Here is a 21,121-nt window from a genome sequence, read left to right on the forward strand (position 1 = left end):
GTCCTCGGAGGCACATCTAATTTGAGTACAATTGGGCTCACCAGAAGCTGTGGTTCAGTTGCACCTCAAAATAGCTGCAAACCTCTCATCATTTGTCGCTATTGAAGAAAGTTTGGCACACAAGTAGTGCCTCACTGAATTCATAGTAAGTGCGCTTGTTAGGCAAGTTTCCGTCTGGAGTGTCAATTTTGGTGCGACCTCAACCTATTTACAGGGGCTGGTTTAGCTGGCTTTGAAAGCAGACCAAGGCAGGCCAGCAGCACGGTTCAATTCCCGTACCGGCCTCCTCGAACAGGCGCCGGAATGTGGCGACTAGGGGCTTTTCACAGTAAATTCATTTGAAGCCTACTTGTGACAATAAGCGATTTTCATTTTTCAATGTTTGAACTGTTCCCCAAGTATGCCTTCTTATCAAGCAAGCAGAGAAATCATCTCGACATATTGAAGGATCATAGGTGGTAGGTATTTGCCAAACCTCCACCTATTCTGATTGTCCATTGAAAATATCATGGCTAATCACGTCCACATGTTCTGGTCGTGCCCAGCACTGGAGGGGTCTTGCGAGGACTATGTCCAAGCTGGTGAAAGTCCAGGTCAAGCCGAGCTGGGGGTTGGCATTATTTGGGGTAACGGACGAGCCGGGAGTCGAAAGAGGCCGGTATCCTGGCCTTTGCGTCCCTGGTAGCCTGGCGGAGGATCTTGCTATTATGGAAGGACGCGAAGCCCCCCAGTGTGGAAGCCTAGATAAATGATATGGCAGAGTTCATTAAGCTGGAGAGGATAAAGTTTGCCTTATGAGGGTCTGTGCAGGGGTTCTTCAGGCAGTGGCAACCGTTCCTAGACTATCTCGCAGAGCGTTAGAAGGTCAGCAGCAGCAGCAACCCTAGGGTGGGTGGAGGGGGGGGGGGCTACCCTACGAGTACCTTTAAATGTCATATGGGGGGGGTGCTATCGTACATGGGGAAACCCAATGTGAATGTTTTGTACAATGTATAATTGTCGTGTTTGCGTTTCTTTTATCTTCTGTTATTGGGGGGGGGGGGTTGTCAAAAATGTTGTTGGAAAACTTGAATAAACATATTTTAAAAAAAAAGAAAATATCGTGGCTGTCAGCTGCAAGTTGCAGCTTGACTTGAAATAGCAGCGCATGCTAACAATGACAGTGCTATGGGTTTGTGTGAAGGACATGGCATGGGCAGTGGTAAACGTACAACAGGTTGACATGGAGCACTCTGTGGTATGTGTACTTGGGTCAAGTGAGTGGGGTCGTTGGGTAGTCTTAACTTTGCAACTTCTTTAAAATATGCAAAATCCGATGTAGCTGTTCCCAGACTTTTCAATCCTTGAGCAGTGTTAACCCTCATGCCTAGCACACGGTATTACTCTCCACTATGGAGGGTGCCTGGAATGACAAACAGGTCACCCCTCCACACAACTATGGTGCAAGTCAGCATGGATGCAAACCAGGTGCTCCACCAATCCATCAGTTGCCCATTTATTTTAATTTCCTGCCAAAGGAATCCCTACAGTGCAGGCCATTTGGCCCATCGAGTCTGCACCAACCCTCTAAAAGAGCACCCTATCTAGGCCCACTCCCTTGCGCTACCCCCGTAACTCCACCTAACCTGCACATCTTTGGACTGTGGGAGGAAACTGCACCAGGAGGAAACCCACGCAGACACGGGGAGAATATGCAAACTCCATACATCATCTGAAGCCGGAATTGAACCTGGGTCCCTGGTGCTGTGAGGAAGTCTTGCTAACCACTGTGCCACCGTGCTGCCCTTTCCAGTCTTTGGAGAGGTTGAATAAGAACTTCATTCCCATATGAAACCAGGTACTTTAACTATCCTACACCGTTTATTTACAGCAGACATTAATGACAGGCCGTTTCATTAACTTTTCAACATCACATTATTGAACTTGTAAGGTATTCAAATATTCTATAAGCTAAACAGTCACGTTTAAAACAAACTGTTTTCAGATTTGTGTTGAAGGGAACGGGCTGGGTAGAAGAGAAGCTGTAATTTCTGAGAATGATTTCCATGACAACTATCAAGTAAAGTAAAACAGTGGAATATGAAATACAATTCATTCTACTCTTTTTTTTGGAGAAATTAATTCCAGAATGTGAAAACATTAATTTGATCACTGAAGTGATATAGGGAAGGAGCAGTTGACAAGTTAAAGAAAGAGCATGATCACAAACACTATAGGACAGTTCAGTGGCCCAAATGTTTGTAACCCCTTGTGCCACAGGCAAAGATGCTCTTGAATATTAATACACACTGAAAAAAGGAATTATGTGCAAAATGCGAAATCTATTTGCACACTATGCCATTTTGTTTCCCCAATTAAGGGCCAATTTAGCATCGCCAATCCACCTACTCTGCACATCTTTTTGGGCTGTGGGGGTGAGACCCACGTAGACTCGGGGAGAATGCGCAAACTCCACACGGACAGTAACCCAGGGCCGGGATCGAACCTGGGTCCTCGGCGCCTTGCGGCAGCAGTGCTAACCACTGTGCCGCCCTTCACATTGTGTCATAACAACATAATTATAGCCCAAAAACAAGAAAGGTACTTAAAAAAATATTGACCATCTTTGCAGATAAATTTTAATAATGATCAAGGATTTTTATTAATATTTAATATCATTACAGAAAATGTTATGGTACAGTGTTGTTAAATGTCTTTCATTGCTAGGAATTACCACATGATTGCTGGTGCACTATTATCTGTACAATATCAATCTTTGTATTACTGTACACTTTTTTTTAAATTGGTAAAAAGGCTGTCAGCACTTAAGGGAGCAATTTCTTTGTTCAAATGAGAGTATTCCAATTCCTGTCCAACTAGGTGGTCAGCTGAGACAGACGGCTGTTGAGACGCTTCCCGGTCAATGGCACTGAAAGGGCAAAATACCAAACCAGTCCACTCCAGCCACTCTGCTTTTGGCACTGAGCACATGAACACAAGATACAAGATAAAGAACAAGCAAAGCTCTTTGTGAAGCAATTATGTTGCGTACTAATAAGGATAATAGCTGTGTTTATCTAAGCTGGTATAAAGTAAGCAGACAGCCTTGCTAGTAGCATAAGTATCTGTATCTGAAGATGAGAGAACACAAGTTTTAGCAGGCACCTACCGCTGTCTATCAAAAGCTACTGCTATTAGACCTAGCATTAAACACACAAAGCAACTGTAATGAAAGAGAAACTTTGCTCTGGATATCATACAGAATGGATTCAATGCATTTCTTTTTACTCCCTCCCATTTCACTTACTTTATCTGATTTCTTTTTTGAAATTACTTCAAGGTGTCAACAACACTGGTCAATTTTATCCAAATCATTAAAAACTAGCTGTGCCGTTCCATATTACAGGATACAGTCAATTAAATGTAGACATGCACCGACGCTGCATCAGTGGCGACATCATAGTCTTCCAATCACCATGACGTCTACCACTTCACCCTTATGGAGCTCCACGTACTGCTCTGTCTTTGGAGGTAGCATCAACAGTCCATTGGCACTTCGCATACTCATCAGGCGGCTGCTCATCTGATTCCCTGCCGGAAAAAGAACAGATGGTTCAAAAACCTTCTTTGGCAGTGAAAAAGGAATAACAAAGCAGTTTATTCAAGTGGATCGCCACCGAATGAAGGCACCACGACTACTGCCAGGATACACGGCACAATTGACTTTTGAGAGGTCGGAATCCTTTTCAGGTTTGGCAGAGGACACAGTTGAAATGAGGTGTCACCCGGCACCATAGGGGGAAGGGGGAGTGGAGGGGCTACAATCCTAGTGAAGCTGTCTTTTAGCTCTGTGTGGTGAACGTATTGCTGCTATCATTCACCACTGTATTGCATTGTATTATGTTGATGCCCTTGCGGGCTCCACCTGTGGCTCCGCCCCCTCAGGGGTGGTATCTCGATCTGCAGCCTGTAGGCGGCACTCAGTACAGAGTAGTCGCAGGCAGGCACAGATCTAGCTTATTAAAACCACTGTTCACTTCTACTAATCGTCTCGTGTGAATTGATGGTCGCATCAATTTAATAAGCTAAGATATCGCAATGGAAACCGCCCTCAAACTTGATCAACTGGAACTCGACCCACAGGCAGCTGAAGCAAAAGGAATCTTTTCACACTGGCTCCGCTGCTTTGAGGCCTACCTCTCCGCCTCCTCCTCGTCCACCTCGCCCGCCATCACCGAGGCACAGACGCTGAGTCTCCTCCACGCCCGGGTGAGCCACAGAATCTCTGTACTAATTGAAGACGCGACCACGTATGCAGACGCGGTCGCAATCCTGAAAACACATTACGTGAGGCCGGTGAACGAAGTGTTCGCACGGAATCTCCTCACCACACGCCGTCAACGCCCCGGGGAATCGCTGGAGGAATATCTACGCGACATGAGGGTTCTCGCTCGAAACTGCAACTACAAGGACATCACAGCCTCGCAGCATATGGAGCTCCCCATCCGGGACACCTATGTGGCTGGAGTCCGGTCCAACTATGTCAGACAGCGCCTGCTCGAAAAGGGCGCCCTCGACCTAGAAGAGACGGTAAAGCTATCCACCTCATTAGAGGTAGCTTTCCAGAGCCTAAATGCTTTCCCCGCTGACCACGCAATTTCCTCGTGGGCGCTGGAGGCGTGACCATCACTCGACCCGAGGGCATCCCAGGCCTGTGCTGCGCGGCAGCCCGCCCAACCCGGGGGCCTTGCTATTTCTGCGGTCAGAACCAGCATCCCAGGCAGCGTTGCCCAGCTTGGAATGCGACCCGCAGTGACTGCGGCAAGAAAGGACATTTTGCCAAAGTCTGCTTGGCCCGACCCAAAGTTCCAAAATAGCAGGCCCGACTCACAGACCCGCAGCATGGCTGCGGGCCTGCCGGTAACGTCCCCTTCTGACGCGTCATCCGCCTCGTGCTATCCATGCGAGTCGCCATCTTTAACCCTACTCGACACCTGCGACTCATGGGGGCTGCCATCTTGGCCGCCACCTTTTTAAAAAATATACATATTTATTCAAATCTTTCAACAAATTTTCAACAAACCCCCCCCCAACAAGAAAAAAGAACACAACAAGCAGAAATTATACATTGGATTTCCCCCAGATACAATAACCCCCCATATAATAGTAAAATAAACAAATAGGGAATACCCCCCACCTTAACCCAAACGCCACCCCAAAAGAACCCCCCCACCCCTGGGCTGCTGCTGCTGACTTCCTCTTAACGCTCCGCTAGATAGTCTAGGAACGGTTGCCACTGCCTGAGGAACCCTTGCACAGACCCTCGCAAGGCAAACTTTATCCTCTCCAGCTTGATGAACCCTGCCATGTCATTGATTCAAGTTTCCACACAAGGGGGCTTCGCATCTTTCCACAGTAGCAAAATCCACCGCCGGGTTACCAGGGACGCAAAGGCCAGAATACCGGCCTCTTTCGCCCCCTGCATTCCCGGCTCGTCCGATACCCCAAATAATGCCAATCCCCAGCTCGGCTTGACCCGGGCGTTCACCACCTTGGACATAGTCCTCGCAAAACCCCTCCAAAACCCATCCAGCGCCAGGCATGACCAGAACATATGGACGTGATTTGCTGGGCTCCTCGAGCACCTCCCACATCTGTCCTCCGCCCCAAAGAACCTACTCAACCTCGCCCCTTCATATGCGCTCTGTGAGTAACTTTAAACTGTATTAGGCTGAGCCTGGCGCAAGAGGAGGAAGAATTAACCCTACTCAGGGCATCAGCCCACAGACCCTCATCTATCTCCTCCCCAAGCTCCTCCTCCCACTTGCCCTTTAACTCCTCCACCGAGGCCTCCTCCTCTTCCTGCAACTCCTGGTAAATCGCCAAAACCTTGCCTTCTCCAACCCATACACCCAAAATCACCCTGTCCTGAATCCCACGTGCCAGAAGCAGCGGGAATTCCCTCACCTGCCGCCTCACAAACGCCCTCACTTGCATGTACTTGAAAGCGTTTCCAGGGGGTAGCCCAAACTTCTCCTCCAGCGTCCCTAGGCTCGCAAACGTCCCATCGATGAACAGGTCCCCGTTCTTCTAATCCCTGCCCGATGCCAGCTCCGAAACCACCCATCCGTCCTTCCCGGGACGAACCAATGGTTCTCCCGAATCGGGGACCAAACCGAGGCTCCCACCTCGCCCCTGTGCCGCCTCCACTGCCCCCAGATCTTCAGCGTCGCCGCCACCACCGGACTCGTGGTGTACCTTGTCAGCGAGAGCGGCAGCGATGGTGTCACCAGCGGCCTCAGGCTCGTGCCCACACAGGACGCCATCTCTAGCCTCTTCCACGCCACCCCTCTCCCTCCATGACCCACTTACGGATCATCGCCACATTGGCTGCCCAATAGTAGCCACATAAATTCGGCAGCGCCAGCCCCCCACCCTGTCCCTGCTACGCTCCAGAAACACCCTCTTCACTGTCGGGATCTAATTCGCCCACACAAATCCCATGATGCTCCTGCTTACCCGTTTGAAAAAGGCCTTGGGGATTAAAATGGGAAGGCACTGGAATACAAAGAGAAACCTCGGAAGGACCGTCACTTTGACCGACTGCACCCTACCCGCTAGTGAGAGTGGCAGCATATCCCATCTTTTAAAATCCTCCTCCATCTGCTCCACCAACCGCGTCAAATTGAGCTTGTGCAGGGCCGCCCAACTCATCGCTACTTGGATCCCCAGGTACTGAAAGCTCCTCTCCGCCCTCTTCAGCGGTAGCTCATCTATCCCCCTTCCCTGGTCCCCTGAATGCACCACAAAGAGCTCACTCTTCCCTACGTTGAGTTTATACCCCGAAAAGTCCCCAAACTCCCTAAGGATCCGCATGATCTCCGCCATCCCCTCCACTGGATCCGCAACATACAACAACAGGTCGTTGGCATACAACGACACCCGGTGTGGTCCCCCCCCCCCCCCCCCCCCCCCCCGAACCAATCCCCTCCATTTCCTGGACTCCCTCAGTGCCATGGCCAGCGGCTCAATTGCCAGTGCAAACAACAAGGGGGATAAGGGACACCCCTGCCTCGTCCCCCGGTACAGCCGAAAGTACTCCAACCTCCGCCTGTTCGTAATCACACTCGCCACCGGGGCTCTATATAGCAGCCTGACCCAACTGATGAACCCCTCCCCGAACCCAAACCTCCGCAACACTTTCCAAAGATACTCCCACTCCACCCGATCAAAGGCCTTCGCCGCGTCCATAGCTGCCACTACCTCCGCTTCCCCCTCCACCGAGGGCATCATAATAACATTGAGGAGCCGCCGCACATTTGTATTTAGCTGCCTACCCTTCACAAATCCCGTCTGATCCTCATAAATCACCCCCGGGACACAGTCCTCAATTCTCGTAGCCAGCACCTTCGCCAGCAACTTAACGTCAACATTGAGGAGCGAGATCGGTCTATACGACCCACATTGCAATGGATCCTTGTCCCGCTTCAAGATCAAAAAAAGCAGCGCCCTGGACATTGTCGGGGCAAGGTCCCCTCCTCCCTCGCCTTATTAAAAGTCCTCACTAGCAACGGGCCCAGCAGGTCCACGTATTTCCTGTAAAATTCAACTGGGAACCCATCCGGCCCCGGGGCCTTCTCCGCCTGCATGTTCCCCAATCCTTTAACCAACTTCTCCAGCCCAATCCGTGTCCCCAAACCAGCCACCTGCTCCTCCTCCACCCTCGGGAACCTCAGCTGATCTAGGAATCGTCGCATCCCCTCCTCCCCCGCTGGGGGCTCAGACCTGTACAGATCCCCATAGAAGTCCCGAATTACCTTGTTTATTAGACATAGAATTTACAGTGCAGAAGGAGGCCATTTGGCCCATCGAGACTGTACCGGCTCTTGGAAAGAGCACCCCACCCAAGGTCAACACCGCCACCTGATCCCCATATCCCAGTAACCCCACCCAACACTAAGGGCAATTTTGGACACTAAGGGCAATTTATCATGGCCAATCCACCTAACCTGCACATCTTTGGACTGTGGGAGGAAACCGGAGCACCCGGAGGAAACCCACGCAATTCTCACCGCACTCTGCACCGTATTCCCCCCTCTATCCTTAACTCCACCAATCTCCCTCGCTGCCTCCCTCTTACGAAGCTGATGTGCCAGCATCCTACTCGCCTTCTCCCCATACTCAAACGTCGCCCCTTGCGCTTTCCTCCACTGTGTCTCTGCTTTCCCCGAGGTCATCAGGTCGAATTCCGTCTGGAGGTACCATCGCTCCCTAAGTAGCCCCTCCTCGGGGGCCTCTGCATAACTCCTGTCCACCCTTAAAATCTCCCCCACCAACCTCTCCCTCTCCCTCCTCTCTCTCTTCTCCCTGTGGGCCCTGATGGAGATTAGCTCTCCCCTGACCACCGCAATCAACGCCTCCCAGACTACCCCCACCTGCACCTCCCCATTGTCGTTGGCCTCCAAGTATCTTTCAATACACCCTCGCACCCGCCCGCACACCCCCTCATCCGCCAACAGTCCCACATCGAGGTGCCACAGCAGGCGCTGGTCCCTCTCCTCCCCCAACCCCAGCTCCACCCAAAGCGGGGCGTTGTCCGAGATGGCTATAGCCGAATATTCCGTTTCCTCCACTTTTCGGGATTAGCGCCCCACTCAGAATGAAAAATCTATCCGGGAGTAGGGTCTATGGACGTGGGAAAAGAAGGAAAATTCTCTGGCCTGCGGCCTGGCAAATCTCCATGGATCCACTCCCCCCATCAGGTCCATAAACCCCCTAAGCACCTTGGCCGCAGCCGGCCTCTTACCCGTCCTGGACCTAGAATGGTCCAGTGCTGGGTCCAGCACCGTGTTGAAGTCCCCTCCCATTATCAAGCTTCCTACCTCCAGATCCGGAATCCGACCCAGCATGCGTTTCATAAATCCGGCATCATCCCAATTCGGGGCATATACGTTCACCAGTACCACCCGCACACCCTGCAACCTACCGCTCACCATCACATATCGACCTCCATTATCCACTACAATACTCAGTGCCTCGATCGACACCCGCTTCCCCACCAGTATTGCAACCCCTCTGTTCTTTGCATCCAGCGCTGAATGAAAGACCTGCCCTACCCATCCCTTTCTCAGCCTAACCTGATCTGCCACCTTCAGATGTGTCTCCTGGAGCATAACCACGTCTGCCTTCAGTCCCTTTAAGTGCGCGAACATCCAGGCCCTCTTGATCGGCCCTTTCAGGCCCCTCACATTCCAAGTTATCAGTCGGATCGCAGGGCAACTTGCACCCCCGCCCCCCGACTAACCATCTCCTTTTCTAGGCCAGCCACGTGCCCGCGCCTCCTGCACCCTCCAGTCCCCCAGGCGCCGGACCCCCGCCTCGACTATCTCTCCCATTTCCAGCTCCCCTTTGGCCAATGCAGCAGCAACCCAGTTCCCCCACCCCCCCTCCCTCCCCCCCCGCTAGATCCTCATCTAGCCATTTTGTTTCCCCCATGTCACTCCCGTAAGTCAGCTGACTCCTGCTGACCACGGCCTCTCCCGCCATTCCGTCGACCCCCCAGTGTGAGAATCCCCCCACCCCTTGGCAGTCAGTGTGCGCTCCTCTCCAGCACCGCCCTTTGCCCCGCCCCCATGCTTCCCGAACGCGGGGAAAAGCCTGCGCTTTCTGTCTGAGCCGGCCCCGCCTCCCCCCGACGCTGCTCCTTTTTTGCGGCCTTACCCCAACCCCCCATCCCCGGGCCTCCACCCCCCCTCTTCCTCCGCGGGGTCCTGCCCCTCCAACACCGACACCCACATCTCCCACAGCCACCACATCAAATCCATTCACCCAGCACCGAAACAAAAAGAACATTCCCCAAACGCAGTAAACACAGTAAACATCCCCCCACGACAAACCCTCAATTTGAGTCCAACTTGTCAGTCTGGATAAAGTTCCATGCCTCATCAGGCGTTTCAAAATAGTGGTGCCGATCTTGGAACGTGACCCACAATCGCGCTGGCTGCAGCATCCCGAACTTCACCCCCTTCCGATGGAGAACCGCCTTAGCCCAGTTAAAACCAGCCCTCTTCTTAGCCACCTCCGCACTCCAGTCCTGGTAAATTCGGATCTCCGTGTTCTCCCACCTGCTGCTCCGCTCTTTTTTGGCCCATCTCAGGACACACTCTCTGTCCATAAAGCGGTGGAACCTCACCACTACAGCCCTTGGCGGCTCGTTGGCTTTGGGTCTCCTTGCCAGGACCCGATGAGCCCCATCAAGCTCCAGGGGCCTCGGGAAAGCTCCCGTGCCCATTAGCGAATTGAGCATCGTGCTCATATATGCCCCGGCATCTGGCCCCTCCACTCCTTCAGGGAGACCCAGAATCCGAAGGTTCTTCCTCCTCGACCTATTCTCCAGGTCCTCAAATTTTTCCGCCCACCTCTTGTGCAGCGCCTTGTGCGCCTCCACCTTCACCGCCAGGCCCAAGATCTCGTCCTCGTTCTCCGAGGCTTTTTGCCGCACCTCCCGGATCGCCGCCCCTTGGGCCTTCTGGGTCTCCACAAGCTTCTCATTCGCCTCCTTAACCTCCTGCTGCTCCTGCGACCACTGCGCCCAAACTGCTTGGTCTCCACCCGCCGCCATCTTGCTTTTCCTCCCTCGCACTTTCCGCTGCACCAGGATCACTTTTTTAACCGCTCCACTCCTGGTCCAATCCATACAGTGCCGGGGGAACCTTGCTGTCACTTTCCCACACTGGGAGCCGTCGAACAATTGCCGTTGGGGCCCCTCTGGAGAGCCCAAAAGTCCATTCCCGGCAGGAGCTGCCGAACGTGCGACCTACCGAGGCATAGCCGCAACCGGACTGGCCGCCATCTTCAACGCCACCCGACACGTGCGACCGATGGGGGCCGCCATCTTGGGACTACCCCGCTGCCACCGACCACGCCGGCTACCCGCAGCTTGGCGCTGTCACTCTTGACCAATCACGGCCCAAGCACCTCAAGAACTCCATGATGACCATCCGGGTCAAGGGGCACGAAACGCCCTGTCTGTTTGACTCTGGGAGCACGGAGAGCTTCATCCATCTGGACACAGTAAGGCGCTGTTCCCTCCAGATTTCCCCCGCATCCCAAACAATCTCCCTTGCGTCCGGATCACATTCAGTGCAGATCCGGGGATACTGTGTCGCGAACCTCGCAATACAGAGCGCCGAGTACGCTGATTTTAAACTCTATGTCCTCCCTCATCTCTGCGCTCCCCTCTTGTTAGGACTGGATTTCCAGTGCAACCTCAGAAGCCTGACCCTGAAGTTCGGTGGACCCCTACCCCTTCTCACCACATGTAGCCTCGCGACCCTAAAGGTCGCCCCTCCCTCGCTTTTCACGAACCTCACCTCCACCAGGAGCAGGCGGTACAGTGCCCAGGACAGGACTTTTATCAAGTCGGAGGTCCAGCGGCTCTTGAGGGAGGGGCTCATCGAGGCCAGTAATAGCCCCTGGAGAGCTCAAGTGGTGGTCGTCAGGACCGGGGAAAAGAACCGGATGGTTGTAGAGTACAGCCAGACCATAAATCGTTACACGCAACTCGATGCGTATCCCCTTCCCCGCATAGCGGACATGGTGAATCAGATTGCACACTATCGGGTTTTCTCCACGGTAGATCGGAAGTCCGCATACCACCAGCTTCCGATCCGCCCGGAAGACCGTCACTACATGGCCTTTGAGGCAGACGGCCGCCTCTTCCACTTCCTCAGGGTCCCCTTCGGCATCACCAATGGGGTCTCAGTATTACAAAGGACGATGGACCGAATGGTTGACCAGTACGGGCTGTGGGCCACATTCCCGTACTTCGATAACATCACCATCTGCGGCCATGATCAGCAGGACCATGACTCTAACCTTCAGAAGTTCCTCCAAACCGCCCAAGCCCTCAATCTCACCTACAACAAGGAGGAATGAGTTTTCCGCACAACCCGACTAGCCATCCTCGGCTATGTTGTGGAAAATGGAGTCCTAGGGCCCGACCCCGACCGCATGCGCCCCCACCTGCGACTTCCCCTTCCCCACTGCCCCAAGGCTCTGAAAAGGTGCCTGGGGTTCTTTTCATATTATGCCCAGTGGATCCCCAACTATGCAGACAAAGCCCGCCCACTTATCAAAGCCATCATCTTTCCCCTGATGACTGAAGCCCGCCTAGCCTTCAGCCGCATCAAGGCAGACATTACCAAGGCCGCGATGCACGCAGTGGACGAGTCCATCCCCTTCCAGATGGAGAGCGATGAGTCAGACGTCACCCTGGCCGCTACCCTTAACCAAGCAGGCAGGCCCGTGGCCTTCTTTTCCCGTACACTCAACGCCTCCGAGATTCGACACTCCTCTGTCGAAAAGGAAGCTCAAGCCATTGTGGAAGCTGTGCGGCATTGGAGGCACTACCTGGCTGGTAGGAGGTTCACCCTCGTCACTGACCAACGATCGGTAGCCTTTATGTTCAACAACACACAGCGGGGCAAGATCAAAAATGATAAAATCTTGAGGTGGAGAATCGAACTCTCCACCTATAATTACAATATCGTGTATCGTCCTGGGAAGCTCAATGAGACCCCAGATGCCCTGTCCCGCAGCACGTGCCAGCGCGCAAGATGAACGCCTTCGGGCCATCCACAATGACCTCTGTCACCCGGGGGTCACCCGGCTTCTCCATTCCACCGAGGAGGTCAAGGCCATGACCAGGGACTGCCAAGTCTGCGCGGAGTGCAAGCTGCACTTCTATCGGCCAGACAAGGCCCACCTGGTGAAGGCATCCCACCCCTTTGAGCACCTCAGCGTCGATTTCAAAGGGCCCCTCCCCTCCACTGATCACAATGTGTATTTTCTCAACGTCGTTGACGAGTACTCCAGTTTCCCTTTTGCCATCCCATGCCCCGACATGACCGCGGCCACTGTCATTAAGGCCCTGCACAGCATCTTCACCCTGTTCGGTTTCCCCACTTACGTCCACAATGACTGGGGCTCCTCGTTTATGAGCGATGAGCTGCGTCGGTATCTGCTCGGTAAGGGCATTGCCTCGAGCAGGACTACCAGCTACAACCCCCGGGGAAACGGACAGATGGAGAGGGAGAACGCGACGGTATGGAAGGCCGTCTTTCTGGCCCTACGTTCTAGAAGTCTCCCGGTTTCCCGCTGGCAGGAGGTCCTCCCCGATGCGCTTCACTCCATTCGGTCGCTCCTCTGCACAGCCAAGAACGAGACCCCTCACGACCGTCTATTTGTCTTCCCCAGAAAATCCACCTCCGGGATCTCGCTTCCATCCTGGCTGATAACACCGGGGCCTGTCCTCCTCCGGAAGCAAGCGAGGAGCCATCAGTCCGACCCCCTGGCCGAGAGGGTCCAGCTCCTACATGCCAACCCTCAGTATGCCTACGTGGAGCACCGCGACGGCCGACAAGATACAGTCTCCATCCGGGATCTGGCACCCGCCGGTTCCCCAGCGACCATCAACTACGCCCCCCCTACACCGAACACCCCCCCCCCTCGTCGACCCACTGTGATGAAGCTCCAGACGACACGCTTCCGGAGTCAATGAGCCCAACACCCGTGCCCGCAGCGAAGCCGGAGCTGAGGCGATCACAGAGAACGATCAAGGCGGCGGACAGACTCGATCTGTGAGCCCACTTCACCCCCCGCTGGATGTCAACTTTCTAACAGTGGGTGAATGTGGTGAACGTATTGCTGCTACAATTCACCACTGTACTGTATTGTATTATGTTGATGCCCTTGTGGGCTCCGCCCCCTCGGGGGTGGTATATAGATCTGCAGCCTGTAGGCGGCACTCAGTACAGAGCAGTCGCAGGCAGGCACAGATCTAGCTTATTAAAACCACTGTTTACTTCTACTAATCGTCTCATGTGAATTGATGGTCGCATCACTCTGCTTGCTTCTCTTGGGTATGAGAGGATACCACACAGTTGGCTGTGCATGTTGGAATCATGTTGCAATGTGGTACATGCTTTAGGTTTGTAATTGCGAGCAACCGCTGCCAATTGGGGAAAGATTTGGGAATTGTTGCAACTGTACAAATACCAGTTCTCACTGGCTCTAGAGGAAATTTAAAATTAGCCTGGGCCTTTTCTCTGTCGTCTCGGGAATATACCAGGATCAAGTAAAAGACTGGCTTCAGATTCATTGTTTCCTCCAGAAATGAACATTGTCTTTAACATTAGCTCTCATTGAATAGACAGCCTCAGTGACCTCTCCTCTCCAACAAAATATGAGATGTTGCAAACATTGCTTGAAAGAACAAAGACACATAAAAGTCCATTGCTGCAGTAAATGTCACGAATGTTCATCAATGTGGCACTCGTCCTTCTCCAAGGTTGCAGCAAGTGGAAAATTTTAATGAGGACATCCTGGGAGAACAGCTCCCTGAGAACCCTCAGTAGATTTAGCCTCCGGGTGGCAGTCCTTCTCTGTTCTTCTTATCCTTCCTCTTTGAGCAACTTGTCCTGCTCTACATGACCTCTCTTCATTCTCCAACCCTTGCTGCATCCCAATGGGAATGTCCTCCATTGCATTCATGTCTATGAACAACTAGTTGGTGCAGAAACCTTTAAGTCAGTCAACTTAATACAAACATGTGAGTTGGCAACAGGAGTAGGCCACTCAGCCCCTCGAACTTGCTCTGTCATTCAATAAGTTCAGGGTTGATTTGATTGTAACCTCAAATTGTTTCAGCACTCTCCGTGCCTTTTAGATTTTTGCAAATTTAAACAATTATTGAAAGCACCAGAGTTGCACAATTGAAGCAAAAACCCCCCAAAATCAATAAGCAACATCCTCCAAAATGTCTGTCGTGTGAGGCATAACTGAGCAAAGAAAATTATTACAATTACTGGATGATTCAAATTCGAATTGGGCAAAACCTTTTTTGCATGCTGTACAATATATCAAATTCAAACCTTAAATTTTTGTAATGGTGCCTCAGTGATTGATTATCTTAGTTTCCAAATTATAATTCTAAGTTATCATTCTGTAATTGCCTCAGAAGTCTCACCTGTACTCTGTGCCCAAGGCAATGGTTCCTGGTGGTGCCAAGTCAGAATACAGCGATGGTATTCAGGCCGTGGATCGAGCTTCACATCACAGGACAACTGTAGAATGGTAGGGTTAAAATGAAACGATTGCTAACACATCAACACAAGGTGATGGTCAAAATCAGTTCTATATTTAATCCAGCTCCTTCCTACAGAAATTGGTCATTTATGACCCAAGGGTTGTTAATGGAAGATCCTCAAATATCGTTTCCACTTGATGTTCTATGCATATCAGTGTATTACAATAAAAGTCGGAGGTAGGACATCGACCAGAACGATACACAAAATGGTATAACATATACAAATAGCATGATTTCATTTATTATATTGTTTTTTAAATGTACTGTTGTGCATTTTATATTGTGCATTATGTAAGATAACTGATGCAATGGGGGAGAAGGGCAGAGGGGAAATTGCCATGATTTCTCTTCATGATCACTCTGCACATGTACATCATAGAATAGAATCATCGAATCTCTACAGTGCAGAAGGAAGCCATTCTGCCCATCAAATCTGTACTGATCCTCTGAAAGAGCACCCGATCTACGTCCACTCCCCCACTCAAGAAGGGGGAGCAAAAAGACAAGTGGTAGTTGTAGGGGATTCTATAATTAGGGGGATTGATGGCATCCTTTGTAAGCCAGATCGAGAGTCCCGCATGGTATGTTGCCTGCCCGGTGCCAGGGTGAGGGACATCTCTGATCGGCTTGAAAGGATTTTGGAGAGGGAGGGGGAGGATCCAGTTGTTGTGGTCCACGTTGGGACTAAAAACATAGGTAGGATTAGGAAAGAGGACCTGTTTGGGGATTATCAAACACTAGGGACTAAATTAAAGAACAGGTCCTCCAGGGTTATAATCTCTGGATTACTACTCGAGCCGCATGCCAATTGGCATAGGGTTGAGAAAATTAGAGAAGTTAACACGTGGCTAAAGGAGTGGTGCGGGAAAGAGGGATTCCATTTCATGGGGCATTGGCATCAGTACTGGGGCAGGAGGGACCTGTGCCGTTGGGACGGTCTTCACCTGAACCATTCTGGGACCAGTGTTCTAGCGAATAGGATAAATAGGTTGGTCACAAGGACTTTAAACTAGCAAGTTGGGGGGGAGGGAAGTGTAAAGCTATGGACAGTATAATGGTTAATGGAGATCAAGGCAGCAGGTTACGTGACAGGTTATTATGTAGAGATATGGGTTCAAAGACAAGGAAAATTAGGAGAAAGGGTAAGAGGAAAAATAAATTGCGAAAAGTTACTGATCAAGGTGTTAAGATTCATAACAAAGACATAAAAAACAGCATAAGTGTACTTTACCTGAATGCTCGTAGTATACGAAATAAGGTAAATGAGTTGATGGCGCAAATCATCGTGAATGACGATGATATAGTGGCCATTACTGAAACATGGTTAAAAGATGGTCACGACTGGGAGTTAAATATCCAAGGGTATCAGACTATACAAAAGGATAGAATGGACGGTAAGGGCGGTGGTGTAGCTTTGTTGTTTAAGGATGGCATCCGGGCAATAGTAAGGGATGATATTGGTGCTATGGAGGACAAGGCTGAATCAATTTGGGTGGAAATCAGGAATAGGAAGGCGAAAAGATCACTGATAGGAGTAGTCTATAGGCCACCAAATAGTAACAGGGTGGTAGGGCAGGCAATAAGCAAAGAAATAATGGATGCATGTAGAAATGGTACAGCGGTTATCATGGGAGATTTTAATCTGCATATCGATTGGTTTAACCAGGTTGGTAAAGGCAGCCTTGAGGAGGAGTTTATAGAATGTGCCCGGGATAATTTCCTGGAACAGTATGTAATGGAACCTACAAGGGAACAAGCGGTCCTAGGTCTGGTCCTGTGTAATGAGGCAGGATTGATTAATGATCTCATAGTTCGGGATCCTCTTGGAAGGAGCGACCACAATATGGTGGAATTTAAAATACAGTTGGAGGATGACAAGGTAAAATCAAACACTAGTGTTTTGTGCTTAAACAAAGGCGATTACAATGGGATGAGAGAAGAACTAGCTAAGGTAGACTGGGAGCAAAGACTTCATGGTGAAGCAGTTGAGGAACAGTGGAGAACCTTCCGAGCGATCTTTCACAGTGTTCAGAAAAGGTTCATACCGACAAAAAAGAAAGACGGTAGAAAGGGGAAAAATCGACCGTGGATATCTAAGGAGGTGAGGGAGAGTATCAAATTAAAGGAAAAAACATACAAAGTGGCAAAAATTAGTGGGAGACTAGAGGACTGGGAAGTCTTTAGGGGACAACAGAAAGCTACTAAAAAAGCCATAAAGAAGAGTAAGGTAGACTATGAGAGTAAACTGGCTGAAAACATGAAAGCAGATAGTAAAAGCTTCTACAAATATATAAGACAAAAAAGGGTGGCTAAGGTAAATATTGGTCCTTTGGAAGATGAGAAGGGAGATTTAATAATAGGAGACGGGGAAATGGCTGAGGAGCTGAACAGGTTTTTTGGGTCAGTCTTCACAGTGGAGGACACAAGTAACATGCCAGTGACTGATGGAAATAAAGATATGATAGGAGAGGACCTTGAGATGATTGTAATCGCTAAGGAGGCAGTATTGGGCAAGCTAATGGGGCTAAAGGTAGACAAGTCTCCTGGCCCTGATGGGATGCATCCCAGAGTGTTAAAAGAGATGGCTAGGGAAATTGTAAACGCACTAGTGATAATTTATCAAAATTCACTAGACTCTGGGGTGGTCCCAGAGGATTGGAAAGAAGCAAACGTGGCACCACTGTTTAAAAAAGGAGGTTGGCAGAAAGTGGGTAATTATAGGCCGGTAAGCTTAACTTTGGTTGTAGGGAAAATGCTGGAATCTATCATTAAGGAGGAAATAGCGGGGCACCTGGAGGGAAATTGTCCCATTGGGCAGACGCAGCATGGGTTCACAAAGGGTAGGTCGTGTCTGACTAATTTGATAGAATTTTTTGAGGACGTTACCAGTGCAGTAGATAATGGGGAGCCAATGGATGTGGTATATCTGGATTTCCAGATAGCTTTTGACAAGGTGCCACACAAAAGGTTGCTGCATGAACTAATGCATGGCATTGAGGGTAAAGTGGTAGCATGGGTAGAGGATTGGTTAACTAACAGAAAGCAGAGAGTGGGGATAAATGGGTGTTTCTCTGGTTGGCAACCTGTAAATAGTGGGGTCCCTCAAGGATCAGTGTTGGGCCCGCAGTTGTTCACAATTTACATAGACGATTTGGAGTTGGGGACCAAGTGCAATGTGTCAAAGTTTGCAGACGACACTAAGATGAGTGGTAAAGCAAAAAGTGCAGAGGATACCGGAAGTCTGCAGAAGGATTTGGATAGGTTAGGTGAATGGGCTAGGGTCTGGCAGATGGAATTCAATGTTGCCAAGTGTGAGGCTATCTATTTTGGGAGGAATAACAGCAGAATGGATTATTATTTAAACGGTAAGATGTTAAAACATGCTGCTGTGCAGAGGGACCTGGGTGTGCTGGTGCACGAGCCGCAAAAAATTGGTGTGCAGGTGCAACAGGTGATTAAGAAGGCTAATCGAGTTTTGTCTTTCATTGCTAGAGGGATGGAGTTCAAGACTAGGGAGGTTATGCTGCAATTGTATAGGGTGTTGGTGAGGCCGCATCTGGAGTATTGTGTTCATTTTTAGTCTCCTTACCTGAGAAAGGACATATTGGCACTGGAGGGAGTGCAGAGGAGATTCACTAGGTTGATCCCAGAGTTGAGGGGATTATATTATGACGAGAGGTTGAGTAGACTGGGACTGTACTCATTGGAGTTTAGAAGGATGCGGGGGGATCTTATTGAGACATATAAAATTATGAAGGGAATAGATAGGATAGATGCGGGCAGGTTGTTTCCACTGGTCGGGGAAAGCAGAACTAGGGGGCATAGCCTCAAAATAAGAGGAGGTAGATTTAGGACGGACTGTCGGAGGAACTTCTTCACCCAAAGGGTTGTGAATCTCTGGAATTCCTTGCCCAGTGAAGCAGTTGAGGCTCCTTCTTTAAGCGTTTTTAAGAAAAAGATAGATGCCTTTCTAAAGAATAAAGTGATTCGGGGATATGGTGTACGGGCCGGAGAATGGAGCTGAGTCCACAAAGATCAGCCATGATCTCATTAAATGGCGGAGCAGGCTCGAGGGGCCAGATGGCCTACTCCTGTTCCTAGTTCTTATGTCCCCGCACATCATTGGAGGCTAAGGGGCAATTTAGCATGGCCAATCCACCTAACCTGCACATCTTTGGACTGTGGGTGGAAAACGGAGCACCTGGAGAAAACCCACGCAGACACAGGGAGAAAGTGCAAACTCCACATAGACTGTCACCCGAGGCCGGAATTGAACCTGGGTCCCTGGTGCTGTGAGGATGTAGTGCTAACCATTGTGCTACTGTGCCACCCCATGGTGGATTATAGTTAAAGAAAGGATTTGGATTGGTTATGTTTATCACCAGTGTCTACTGACAACAGAAACCTCCATTTGTTCATCAACTTGAAGATAGACAAATGTGCCACGGTGCTTCACAGAGGGAACAAAATGGTGCCCTGACAAACTGGTGTGTAGGCGGACTGAAAGCTTGGGGATATGTGTTTGAGGAAGGCCCTAACGGAGGAGAGAGTCGAGGCGGTTTAGGGAAGGAATTGCAGAGAGTTAACGGTGAGGCTGTTGTAAGCACAACTATCAATGGTGGATGGGAAGTGACATAAAAAAGGCCACGAAGGAATAAGAATTTTAAATTTGAGGCACCGAGGGACTAAATACAATGCAAATCAGTGAAGGCAGGTTGTTGGGCAAGGTGGGCTTGGTGTAGTGTAAGATGTGGTTAACTGAGATCTGGATGAACTAAAACGTATGGAATGTGGAGGATGGATGGGCACCCAGTCAAGGCTACTAGAGTCTGGGAGGGGGACAGGCATTGGTGAGGATTTCAGTAGCAGATGGCTTGAAGTAGTGATTCCTGCAGGTGATGTTATGAAGCTGAAATGAGAAAAGGATGTGAGGCTGGAAACTCAGTTTGAGGTTGAATAGACATCTGAGAGTAACAATTTAATTCAAGCAGAGACACTGGCCACTTGGAATTAACATCATTGCTGTGAATACAGAGTTTGTGACCGGAGACAGAGACAAAGGTTTGAATTGAGATTGCAGGTTATCTAATATTGATAACATTAGATGCAGGGTTGAGAAAGATGATGAGGAAACAGACCTTGGTGTCATCAGCCTAGATGTGGATGCTCATCCTGTGTTTCTGAATGATTTTTAAAAAAACGGAGTACCCAATTCATTTCTTTCCAATTAAGGGGAAATTTACCATGGCCAATCCACCTAACCTGCACATCTTTGAGTTGTGGGGGTAAAACCCACGCAAACATGGGGAGAATGTACAAACTCCACACGGACAGTGACCCAGAGCCGGGATCGAACCTGGGACGACTGCGTCACTGTGCTGCCATGCCTCTTAAATGTTGCTAATGTGCCTGCTTCCACCACGTGCTCTGACAGTGCATTCCAGCCACCCACCACTCTCTGCGTGAAAGATGTACCCCGCACATCTCCCTTAAACTTTCCCCCTCTCACCTTGAACCTGTGCCCCCTTGTAATTGACGCTTGGAAAAAGCCTCTGACTATCCATCCTGTCTATGCCTCTCATAATTTTGGAGACCTCTATCAGGTCTCCCCTCAGCCTCTGTCTTTCCAGTGAAAACAATCCTAGTTTATTCAACCTTTTCTCATAGCTAACGCCCTCGAGACTAGGCAGCATCCTCATGAACCTTCTTTGCACGCTCTCCAAAGCTTCCACATTCTTCTGATAATGTGGTGACTAGAACTCCACGCAATACACCAAATGGGGCCTAACCAAGGTTTTATACAGCTGCAACATGATTTCCTAACTCCTGTACTCAATGCCCCGGCTGATGAAGGCAAGCATGCCATATGCCTTCTTAAACACCTTGGCCACCTGTGTTGCCACTTTTAGGGAACTGTGGACCTGTATACCCAGATCCCTCTGTATGTTAATGTTCCTAAGGGTTCCACCATTTGCAGTATAATTCATGCCTAGA

General features: G+C 50.2%; 1 protein-coding gene across 16 annotated transcripts in view; it reads right to left on the minus strand.

Annotated features, from left to right (window-relative positions):
• Window positions 1–2,612: 2,612 nt before the first annotated feature.
• LOC140396543 (gephyrin) overlaps window positions 2,613–21,121 on the minus strand; it is a 799,798-nt gene continuing 781,289 nt past the window's right edge. For all 16 annotated transcript variants that reach the window (XM_072485332.1, XM_072485277.1, XM_072485374.1 and 13 more), the window contains 2 exons: window positions 15,008–15,104; window positions 2,613–3,570 (listed from right to left, as the gene is read on the minus strand). In XM_072485332.1, the coding sequence (XP_072341433.1) occupies window positions 3,437–3,570; window positions 15,008–15,104 (231 nt within the window). In that variant the 3' untranslated portion in view covers window positions 2,613–3,436. The remainder of the gene's footprint in view (window positions 3,571–15,007; window positions 15,105–21,121) is intronic.

The sequence above is a fragment of the Scyliorhinus torazame genome, chromosome 2 (genome assembly GCF_047496885.1).
Source record: "Scyliorhinus torazame isolate Kashiwa2021f chromosome 2, sScyTor2.1, whole genome shotgun sequence".
In the NCBI taxonomy this organism is placed as follows: domain Eukaryota; kingdom Metazoa; phylum Chordata; class Chondrichthyes; order Carcharhiniformes; family Scyliorhinidae; genus Scyliorhinus; species Scyliorhinus torazame.